At 43.1% G+C, this 12,505-nt stretch overlaps 1 protein-coding gene across 1 annotated transcript in view; it reads left to right on the top strand.

The window, feature by feature from the left end:
• Positions 1–12,505, top strand: part of setd3 (SET domain containing 3, actin histidine methyltransferase) — a 72,760-nt gene that overhangs the window by 20,589 nt on the left and 39,666 nt on the right. Inside the window, 4 exon segments of the mRNA XM_028566348.1 lie at positions 66–158; positions 358–506; positions 1,746–1,818; positions 6,310–6,566. Coding sequence (XP_028422149.1) covers positions 66–158; positions 358–506; positions 1,746–1,818; positions 6,310–6,566 — 572 coding nt within the window.

Raw genomic sequence — 12,505 nt, 5'->3', positions numbered from 1 at the left:
GTTTCTGTACTGTTAATTTAAAGAGATAGAGTTGAGGTGTTTATGGTCAGCATGTATTTCCCCAGAATGCAGCAGTGCAGCACCCTCTGCTGGTAAAGAGTGGGAGGAGTACATCCAGATCAGAGGCTTAGTGGAGAAGATCTGCAAAAAACAGAAGGGTGAGTATGTGTGTATACAGACAATATTTTTACCTTTTCAGATGAATAATTTTTAAAAAGTTAATTCCACAGTACTAAATACATTTTAAGGAATAAACAATATTAGATTTGATGTCATTTAAAGTCCGGCTTCAGTTTAGTGTTGAACATAAAAGTTGTGTGTGTGTGTGTGTGTGTGTGTGTGTGTGTGTTTTTTCAGGTATGTCAGTAGTGTTTGAGGGCAGCAGAGAGGACTACTTCCCAGACTTGATGTCCTGGGCTCAAGAAAATGGAGCTTCCTGTGATAGCTTCACAGTTGCCAACTTTGGAACGGAGGGCTTCGGCCTGCGAGCCACCAGAGACATCAAGGTAAGCTCAAACCAGTGGCAGTCATTTTTATTATTGAAGTTTTTCTAGTATAGTACTTAAACCACTCTATTGACTCCCAGTGCAATACAGAATCAAGACAAAATATTGACTTAAAGCAATAATAGTTTGTCTTCCCAGTACATAAGAATGGAACTATCTATGATTTCTGTTCTTACCTCCGACTTTATGGTGGCTGTTGAAACAGGTGACGTCCCTTGCATTCTAAAGCCAGCCTCTAGTGACAAACTGAGTCGCCATCAGCTAGCTTGAGTCAAGCTTAGACTGGCCAGTTCAGATCACCCGCGGCGCTACCATTGGGCCTGGGCCCACCCATTTTAGGTCTGGGCCCGCCCATTTTGACCCAGACCTATAGTGCGTAGTGAGTGATTTTCATTCTAGCAGTTCATCCAATAAGCAGCCCGAGGAAAGCTTTGAGTGAAAGCTTCTCAGCCAATCAGCGGCTTCTACCCCACATGTGGAGTCTTAAGCCCGCCCACAGGCTGCATCGTCACCAGCAAGTGATCCAATGAAATGAATGACGTTTGCGCACAAGCTTTTCAAGCAAGCTCAGTGAGACAGACACAGACGGTAGCTGTTAGCTAATATGAAATGCAAAGCAAAGCAGCTTGTTTTCATTTAAATTCAGCAAGAAACGCTCTGAGGAGCAGGAAACTCGTGCCATTTTAAGTAACGCGGTTACAAGTGACGAGTTACCATCCTGCTCGGCTGCCCTCTCCCCATCAAGTCCTGCCGTAGCCACCCCCTCACACCAACAAGGCAAGTAGGCTAACCGTTAAGTTATTATAATAATAATAATAATAATAATAATAATAATAATAATAGCAGTAGGCAGAGGTAACTTATGATAGCTTTTTATGTGTTTATAGGAGGAGACAGGGTTCAGCAACCTAGCACAAACTCCGTTCCCCAAGAAGACCGGTTACAACCTCCGCTGGACCTGTCATCAATAGATGAGCCTGCAAGCCAGCCCAAACTCCATACATTCCTAGCCACACACATATCGGGGAAAGAGTTTTTCTGACACGTTTTTTTTTTTGGGCTTATTTTAACTGGCCCATCCAGTGTTCTGGAGGCCCACCTACAATCAAAATCCTGGCGCCGCTAGTGGTTCAGACCGCTGCAACTTTTCCATGCAACATTCTAAAAGTGTGTGTGTGTGTGTGTGTGTGTGTGTGTGTGTGTGTGTGTGTGTGTGTGTGTGTGTGTGTGTGTGTGTAGGCAGAGGAACTATTCCTGTGGATTCCCAGGAAGATGCTAATGACTGTGGAATCGGCCCAGAACTCTGTACTAGGTAAGGACTTCAGATAAGTACCGTATTGGCCCGAACATAAGACTACTCCTTCTTTTTACAAACTCATTTTTGGAAATAGGCTTTTTTTGAAGACCAAATCTTGTTTGTTGTTTGGTCAGCATTGCCTATCTGATCCAAGGTGTATCAGTGCTTTGTTCTTAAGTTAATCACAAAGCGCTGAGAAGACAGACCATCATTCACATGCACCAGCCGAGGCTGGCTTTAAACTCGGTGGCGGGTATGTTTAACTCTGTGGTGTAGTTCTTACTTGGATGAGTACTGAGACATGAATGCACACAGATGGAAAGAGGTAGGAGCTCAGTGTGTCAAAGGAAGTCCCCTGGCATTCTAAAACGTTAGCAGCATAACTAAGAGCTGGTCCAAGGCAAACCTGAGCCAGCCTACAAAGGGTTGGTATATGAATCCGACAACAAAGAGAAGCAGAGTTAAGGAGGGGGTGCCGTGTCTTCAGCTACACACCTTCCTCCGCCAGTCTAGGTGTACTCTGCAACTCCTCACTCCCTAACTATAAGCTTTATCAAAGAGAAGAGTTTTAAGTTTACCCTTAAATGTGGAGACGGTGTCTGCCTCCCGAACCCAGACTGGGAGCTGGTTCCACAGGAGAGGAGCCTGATAGCTAAAGGCTCTGGCTCCCATTTTACTTTTGGAGACTCTGGGAACCACAAGTAACTCTGCACTCTGGGAGCGCACTGCTCTAGTGTGGCAATAGGGTACTATAGTATGAGCTTTTTAAGATAGGAATGGTGCCTGACCATTGAGATCATTGTAGGTCAGGTGAAGGATTTTAAATTAAATCCTTCAAAGCCAATGCAGAGAAGTTAATACAGGAGAAATATGATCTCTCAATCTTCTTAGTTTTTGTCAGTACACGTGCTGCAGAATTCTGGATCAATTGGAGAGTCGTAAGGGACTTGTTCGAGCAACCTGATAGTAAGGAATTACAATAGTCAGCCTTGAAGTTACAAATGCATGGACTAGATTTTCTGCATCGTTTTGAGAGAGGATGTGCCTAAACACAGGTGAAAAAAGGCTGAAAGGAAATCACCAAATCAATACCTAGGAGGTTGTTGCACGTCTAATCTCTTCTACCATTGACGTTCTGTGAGATTAGTCTTAACTTTCAGTGTGTGCACATTATAGGCCTGTTCACACCGGGACAAATTTCGCACGCGATATTCGCCGACGTTTAAAGCCTCGTGACTAAACAAAGGGCGCCAATGTGAGTGTGCACACCGACGCGAAAAACGACACGCGTAAAAGCGTAATTTTTAAAAACACGCCTCGGGTTCGTTTTTTGGTTTGACGCACCGCGTCAAAAACTATCCGACCAATGAGATTGGCGCTTTTGCTCACGTGTCTGGAGCTTCTGAAGTTACAGTAAAACACAACTTGGGGGCACTCAAACACAAAACGGTCTTGCCGAGCACACATACGTAACGGCGAAGAAGATATACGCCAAGTAGCGTCTACACTGCCGGGAAGAAATAAGACGAGGAAGATGCAAGGCAAGATGAATAGAGCGCTGGTCTTGTTGGTGTCTAATACATCCATGTTGTCGGAACATAAAGCACTTTATGACAAACGCGACAGCGACTACAAAAATCTTGACAAAAGAGAACTGCTATGGAGTGGCAGGGCTTGACATTAACTTTTTGAGGCAAGTACATTTACGTTTCACTTGTCCATGAACAAAAGTCACTTGTCCGGGTAAAGATTCATCACATTTCTTTTGTGTTTTGCTAATGCAGAATTGGAAGAAACCATTGAAAGCATCCAAACACTATCAACATTAATACAATTCAGTTTAAACAGTAGAAACAACAGTTACTATGTCAATATATTGAGATATTCTGACTTACTAAGTCAATATATTACGATACTAAGCCAATATATTCAGATTAAGTCAATATTTTATAGTTTCTCATTACTTTGATATTCTTTGTTTATATTCTGAGATACTGAGTCAATATATTGAGATACTAATTCAATATTTTGACCAGAGGTAGTGGTGACTTGAACTTATACTATATCTAAAATAATTTTGTAGACATAACAATGGATTTTGCCACTAAATGTTGGTGTCGGCGTGTTTGTTTTTTTTCTTTCTACAATTTCACTTACCAAGGGATCCTTTAAAAAGGTGTAGCTACTTTACAGTTGATTATTACCTGATATTTAATCCGCTACAAACGAGTAGCGGAGCAGCTAGTAACGTTACGAGACAGAGAGCCAGCCGTCAGGAGTCAAATTAACTTCATGCTTCATCCGCACAAAGCACACTTCTATCGCCACGAGTGACAGCTTTATTCGGCTCGTTTTCTGTGAACGATGTGGGGACGGGGTAACGTTAAAGCGTAGTTAGCATGCTAACGTTAGCTAACTAACACCGGCTGCCTGGCTTGCCGGTTCCGCGGTGCTTTCTTGCTGTATCGCTTACAGAGAAGGAGCTGAACAGTGGGCTGAATCTAACGTCAGCGGTCCGCTCTCCCGCTGCTGCTGGGTCTAACGTTAGTTAATGTATTTGTTTCAAATCGGTAAAGTAAAATCTGTAACATAAACGGAATGAGTGGCACATAATAACGTATATAATGCTTCATCCACACAAAGCACATTGGTATCGCCACGAGTGACTTCTGTTTTCAGCTTGTTTTCTGTGAACGATGTGGCGAGGAGGTAACGTTAAGGTGGAGTTAGCAAGCTAACACCGGCTAGCTCGCCGTGCTTTCATGCTGCTTCGCTTTCGGAGAATGCGCTGAACAGCGGGCTGGGTCTAACGTTAGCGGCCCGCCGACCCGCTGCCCGGGATTGTGGGGTAAAATATGTATTTGTTTCAATTCTGTAACATTGACGAAATGAGTGGCATTTTGTTTTGTTTGAGTTTTAACTTGTCCAGTGGGGCAAGTAAATTTCTCTTCCACTTGTCCTACAAAAAATCCACTTGTCCCGGACAAGCGGACAAGCCTTAATGTCGAGCCCTGGAGTGGTATTGCAGAGCAAATGGGCCTTGATGGGGAGTTTCATTTCACTTAATTGTCTTTCATGTACATAGGCTTGTAACTTTTTCCCACAAACGTTTGACAATCGCCACCTTGTGTACCGGGGTATTTCTCTTTTACATTAAGCGCCATCTAATGTCAGGGAATGAATTTGCATGTTCACTCGGCTCATCGTCAGCGAAAATGGGTGTGAACACAAAAAAAAGCGTTAAAACGCTGGAGAATAACGCACGCCGATATTCATTCATTATCGATTCGTTGTGTCGTGCAAATATTACGCCACTCAGTCGCTGAGTTAAAAAAAGTCATCCAAGGTGTGGGAGCATTTCACACTAAATAAATTGAAAAAGTGTTAATTGCAAGATAAGCAAAAGCGACATGGCATGGCACGGGCGCACCACGGTGAGGATTCAGCACCTAAAACGTAAACATGTTGGAGTCCTTGATGAGAAGGAAGGGAGTTCAACAGCAGGGTAAAGTCACTACAGAATCCTACTTTTGTTCCCTTTTGAAGTGAGGAACGTAACGTCCCTCCAGTAGCTCTTCTGGTGCTGCTGTTTACTCGTTATCCAGCTGACTAGCATGACAAGCTAGTGTTAGCTCGTTAATAACAGTAGTAAAGCAGGGGTGGTATAGTTTGCAAGACTAAAGACACGTTTTTATTCACTCGCCTTTTGTGGCCCATTCATTTTTCAATCTGTTATCATGTATACTGTGCTTTGTCCCATATCAATTATTGTTGACAAATATGTGTGTGTTGTACTTTTTAATTTCATTTTAAAGTTCTTTTATAGCACTTGGTCATCTTAAGCTGTGTTTAAATGTGGTGTATAAATTAACTTAACTTGCACTTACCAATGATGGTAATAATTTAATGAATAAGCTTCAAGTGTGTCTGTGTCTTTGCGGTTTTGAATCCAAAATAGGTCATCTAAGTGATCTGTGCATATCTCAAGAGTCACTTGGTCTGGGTCCAGCAAAAAAAGTAACAGGCCTATATGTCACACAAAATAGCACACATGCGATACAGCTTTGCTCTACTTTGCTAGTAGTACATTCATTTAAAGGTCATGAAAATTACTTTTTAAACTCCCCCTAACAGAGTTTGAATAGTCTCAAATTACTGTGGACTTGGGCTACTTGATAATTTTATTAAATTGTGTGAGTAAATGCAAGATGGGTGGCAACATTTGTGATAATTTGGAACCAAGCTTTGCACTCTCTTTACTGTTTTTTTTTTTTTTTTTTTTTTTACCTGATTACTTACTGATTACATTACTTTTGTAGAAGTAATAAAATTTGTTCGAGGGTGAGTTTTTCCCTATACCCTTATGCTAAAATTGACAGTTAATCCACATTTTACTGCTGATATTTAAAAAATCTTCCCGGGAGGAGGAGCATCTTATCACCTTTTTTACCCCTGATGAGTTTGCATCCTTGTATCCTGTAAGTGATTGTAACCTCTATGTCTCAGGTCCTCTGTACAGCCAGGACAGGATTCTACAGGCCATGGGCAATGTGACACTAGCCTTCCACCTGCTGTGTGAGCGGTCCAACCCTGCTTCATTCTGGCTGCCATACATCCGCAGTCTTCCTCAGGAGTACGACACACCGCTTTATTACCAGCAGGATGAGGTGCAGGTGCTGCTGGGCACACAGGCAGTGCAGGATGTCCTGAGCCAGTACAAAAACACTGCACGCCAGTACGCTTACTTCTACAAACTGCTACAGGTGGGCAGATTCACTGAACACAGACACATACATACTGTGCATATACAGTACCAGTAAAAGGTTTGAACACACCATCTCATTCAATGTTTTTTTGCCCGAGCACCGTCAATGTCGGGCTTGGGTGTGGCAAATTGACTTAAAACGCCCCTGCCATGAGATTTATCTGGATGTATGAAATTTGGTAGGCATATGTATCATAACCGGACTCACAAAATAGCTTCTTGGAGCCATACCCTTAATGCAACTGGAAGTCAGCCATTGTTAATTGAAAATGCATTTTTTGGAAATTCTTTACCATTTCCACACATTCCATGGGTTATATTTCAACAAACTCCTCCTACAAATTTAACCCAATTGACTTAAAAATTGGTCAGTATAATATAAAGACCTTCACAAAGCTTTTGATTTTTTTTTATCATTCGGTGTGGGCATGGCAAGGCGGCAAATGTTCCCTTGCCAAACAGGAAGTGGTTTGTAGCTAGACTGTACATTGTCCAATCTGCCCCAAAACTCTCAGGCTTTATGAGGGTCCTGGCCTGAAGACAGGTACAAATCAATATTAAGTTATAGTCATAGCGCCGCTCCTTATTATCTTAATATTAAAATAATAAACACAAAAAGTAAGGAAAGTTTGGTATTTCTCTATGGTAACAATGCTTTTTGGTTGGAAAGCCTGTTTAGTTCCCTTTCAAATGGTGCACCATTTGTAAGGAACATGCATTTGTAGGATGAGCAGCAGGGTTGCGCCTATGAAAAATTTGCCAAATCTTCTCTGCCATTGCCAAACACTTGTTTTGGTACCCACAGGTGCCAATAAGGCACCTGATTGGCAGCACCTGTGAGCATGGGAAATACTACTGTAAGTACAGCTACAGTCAGTAAGTGTCTGCTCCAAGAATCGACATGCCGCATTTGACTGATCTGGATATGGCCCTTGCGATAGATTCAAGATTATTTTATTGTCATTCCAAAAAACACTTTAGGAAGTGCAGTGTAGAACGAAATTACGTTACATTGGACCACCATAAAAACAGACATAAAAAACCCCATCAGCAGCTAGAAGAATGCAATTATAAATAAATATATATGATGTAATAAAAATATGATATATAATAAGAAAAATATGAGAGATGTAGAAATACACATGTATACACATAGCCCACACATACCCATATATACTGTATATCATATGTTCCACATTGTCTCAGTTCACAGTGTGGTGCTGTTCAACAGTCTGATTGCAGTTGGAGCCGCACAGACCTACTCCTTAGGCATACTGAGGGCATGAGAGAAAACAAACTGTGGCAGGGGTGTGCAGAGTCCTTGATGATTTTTTTTCTGCCCTTGAAAAGCCGTGTTGTTTGGCCAGCTTCTCAATAGGTGGCAGCGTTACCCCAATGGTCCTCTCAGCTTACCGCACCACCCTCCTCAGGGCCCTTTTCTCTGAGGCGTTGCTGCTCTCATGCCAGAGGGAGATGTTGCTTGTTAGCACCATTGACATATATATAATGGACCAACAGATCCCGTTGCTCTGGACGGAGACCAGTGAAGGCTGTTAGAAGCACTTTTCTGGTGATCACTTACTTTACTGCGCAGCCTCCAACTGAGAGAGACGACGTAAATGTGACGTGAGCAACGTGTCTGAAAGTTGTAAGTCTTCTGGTAGCTGTGCCAAGAGAAATCTCAATCATTCCCAATCTTACAGAGACTGAGAGTGTAGGTATATGTAAGGAGATAACATGGGAACAGGTTAATTATTACTAACTAAAATGCTAGTTAACATTAGTAATTAAACCTAAACAGCTCATGTAAGTCCAAACTGCCTGCGAGTTTCTCCTGTACTATACGGTAATTCCTCTACTATGCAACAGTAAGTCTCGTGGTTATGACACAATCGTTAGCCTATTTCTACAAAAACGTCTGCTACGGAGCCATAACGTGAGATACAAGGTAATGGAGTCTTTTATACATTGTCGTGTTTCTTTAGAAATGAACAATGGGTAAACGGAGTCTTTAAATGCTTCAGATGTAAAGTTATTCGCTGTCAAAGTGACGTAAAAATGAATGGCAGTCAATGGAATGCCAACGGCGGGCGATCACTTGTTAGCATCAAAATGTCACCATAGGAGCTATGCATTCCAGACACTCGCTTACCCCCTTGGTTAGCACACCCAATGGTTCCCCTGTAGAAGGTGGTTGGGTTGAAATGGGCCTTTTTCATTCTCCTTAAGAAGTGCAGGCATTGGTTGGCTTTTTTAATGAGGGAGTATGTATGCAGGGACCAGGTCAGGCAGTCAGACATATGAACCCCTAGAAACTTCATGTGCTCCACAGTCTCCACCACAGCGCTGTTAATGATATGTGCGTAGGCTGATTCCTCCTGAAGTCGATCACCAACTCTTTGGTTTTCTCAACATTCAGGTTCAAGTTGTTGTTTTGGCACCATATTGTGAAGAGTTTCACCTCCTCCCTATAATTGCCCTCATCATTGCCCTGGATGAGACCCACCGCTGTGGTGTCATCAGCATATTTAATAATGTGATTGTGTCGAATTTTGCACAGCAGTCATGGGTCATCAGGGTGTATAGCTGAGGGCTCAAGATGCACCTCTGGGATGAGCCGGTACTCAATAAGGTGGTAGATGAAGAGTTAGCCCCCATTCGTACAACCTGAGGCCTCTAAGTCAGGAAATCAAGAATCCACTGAAGGGGTATATTCATCCCTAGTGGCCCCAGTTTGTTAACCAGATGCTGGGGGATTATGGTGTTAAACACCGAACTGAAATCAATGAACAGCATCCGGACCCACACATTCCTTCCCTCCAGGTGTTCCAGGCTCAGATGTTGTGCAGTGGCTATGGCGGCATCAGTTTAGAGATTTGAGCATTATGCAAATTGAAGCGGGTCAAAGGATGCGGGCAAGATGGAGGTAATGTGTTCCTTGACCAATTTTTCAAAACCCTTCATTATTAGAGAGATTAATGCTATTGGGCGTTAGTCATTTAAGCAGGTAATGGAAGATTTTTTTGGCACAGGGATGATGGCTGAGGTTTTATAGCATGCTGGCATGGCTTGACACAAAGAGGTGTTAAAAATGTCTGTAAGGACTTGTGTAAATTGTTTGGCACACTGCTTTAACACTTGGATTGGTATTCTGTCCACATCTGCAGATTTTCTGGGGTTAATTTTCCTCAGGGTTTTAAGGACATCCTCCGGGTCAAGGCTCAGCACCTGTACATCATGGTGAGGGGTGGCCTTCACTGATGGTGTGTTGTACAGTGCATCAAACCGGCCAAAGTAGTTATTGAGATCATTAAAGAAATCAGTGTTTTTTTTTTGCCACTCTGATGGCTTTGATAGATTTGCACGAGCAGACCTAAGGGCAACCTCATCACCACATTTAAAAGTAGCGTTTCTTTCTTTAAAAAGGGATCACACATCAGCTGTCATTCAAGGTTTCTCATTTGTTCTGACTATGATGTTTTTTGTGACAAAGACATCCTCCATGCATTTATAGATGTAACTGGATCAGCATACTCATTGATGTCTGTGCCCTGACTGTTAGTGTCTGCCTCTCTAAACACTGACCAGTCTGTACTTTCAAAGCAGCCCTGTAATGCCATTATGGCTCCCTGCAGCCAGAACCTGAACTGTTTGGTGGAGGACTAGGTTCTGGTAAGCAGACGGTTCAGAGGTGTTCTTGTTGTTTTCATCATGAGCCGAAGCGGCAGCAGCCGACAGTGGCGCCGCCATCTTTCATATAGGATAGGGCAACTTCAAGGGGTGATAGAATGCAAAACTGATTTTACCTTGTCATAGTTGAATAATGACAGTTTAGTGGGTAACTAGGACATGCATAGAACCTCTAAATCCCATTGACACCTCTTTTCTCTGCAAATCTCACTATTTGAAACTGCCTCTGAAAACGGGCGAATCTCAACGAGCCCCATAGTTGACGTCAACTATTGCGGCTCCTCCTCATTTGGCTCTAGTCTGTTTGTCACGCCCCAACCTTTGCATAGGCTACACAACTGACCTGAGATCAGTTAGTCTTCTGAATCTAGGTCGTGCAGATCTCAGAAATTGTATACATTGTTCATATGGTATTTTAACCATTAAATTCACTTCTGAGACTTTTTTATGCGAGAAATCAACTATGTAGAGGTCAAATATGGGCCGTTTTACGAAAATGTATGTCTAATTGCAAATTTTGTCCAACTGTGTGTCGGACTTCAGAGGCTGGTGCTGCCTGTGTTGCTGCCTCGCCGCCCGGCCTGCCTCCCTTCACAGACCCCGGCCTGCTGTGAGCTCGATTGAGCTCCGTTACGTCTGGCAGCCCACGGCACTTCATACCCACGCAAAGTCACCGTTTTGGGCTAATAAACTACGAAACGCCGCTGCTCTGACAGAGCTCCAGGGGCCTGCAACTCCCCTCTTCCTGCTAGCTAAATGCCCGGTGTATGTGAGTGAAAGCGCGGTCAGTGAGTTTGTTACGCCAGCATTCTCTTACCACAGGTTCCAGTTACTCTTTTAATGTGTGTAATTATAATGTGTTGAGTTATTTAAACAAACGATTGGGGAAATAAACGCTGCTTGTCCGTGAGTCTCATTGATAGAGCCTGCAGCTGGATGGAGCTCTACCAATGAGAGCTAGCTAGCCTCCTCTTAGAATTCCTCTGGAATTCACAAAAATTCATTAACTTGAAATCGGACACCGTTGTTAGCTTAATAAAACATTTAGTTAGATGTTGTATAAGTGGCGTGGTGAAATTCAAACTGTAAATATACTCGAATTACGACCAAAAATGAAGCTAACTAGCCGCAATCTGTACACATAGGATTGAAGGGACAGTCGCAGCTAACGAAACCCTTACAGCTCACAAATATTCATTAACTTGAAATCGGACACCGTTGTTAGCTTTATAAGACATTTAGGTATATGTTGTATAGCTAAGTGGCGTGACATGTGTGTAACATGTAGTAAGAGATTGCTGGTGTAACAAGCTTGCTGACCGCGCTCTCTCACACGGGCCATTTAGCTAGCAGGAAGAGAGGAGATGCAGGCCCTGGAGCTTTGTCAGGGCAGCGGCATTTGGTAGTAGTCCATTAGCCCAAATGGTGACTTTGCGCGGGTATGAGGTGCTGTGGGCTGCAGCAGCCGTGCCGGAGCTCAATCGAGCTCACAGCAGGCCGGGGTCTGTTGAGGAAGGCAGGCCGGGCGGCGAGGCAGCAACACAGGCAGCACCGGCCGCTTAACTCCAGCACACAGTCTTACCAAATTTGCAATTAGCCATCCATTTTTGTAAAACGGCCCATATTTAAGTTTTATATAGTTGATTTCTTGCATACCATTGAACACTTGTGGGATCAGCTTGGGCGTGCTGGTTGGGCCAGAGTGACCAACACAACCACGTTGGCTGACTTGCGACAAATGCTGGTTGAATAATGGAATGCCATCCCACAACAGTGTGTTACCAGCATGAGGAGGAGGTGCCAGGCTGTTGTGGCTGTGAATGGTTCTTCCATACACTACTGAGGCTCCTGCTTGTGAAATTAATACATTGTTGAATTGCCAATATGTCATGTTTCTTCAAACTTCAAACTTCAATCATCCAAACACCAAACGAGTCAATGGCAGAATAAGCTGTTTGACACTGGCAGAGAAGATTGGGCAAATTCTTTAGTGGGTGCAACCCACATACTCAGCACTGCTGCTCATCCCACAAATGCATGTTCCTTACAAATGGGGCACCATTTGAAAGGGAACTAAACAGGCTTTCCAATGGTATAAGAGGTATTGCCAAAAAGCATTGTTACCACAGAGAAATAATCTACCAAACACAAATTGGATCATGACCAGACTTACTAAAAAGCCTCTTGGAGACATACCCTAAATGCAAAAGGAAGTATGCCATTATTAACAACTATTTTTAACAACAT

This window comes from Perca flavescens, chromosome 20 (genome assembly GCF_004354835.1).
Source record: "Perca flavescens isolate YP-PL-M2 chromosome 20, PFLA_1.0, whole genome shotgun sequence".
Taxonomy (NCBI): domain Eukaryota; kingdom Metazoa; phylum Chordata; class Actinopteri; order Perciformes; family Percidae; genus Perca; species Perca flavescens.
Note: the sequence above shows the minus strand (reverse complement) of the source record. Positions and strands in the feature narration are given on the sequence as shown.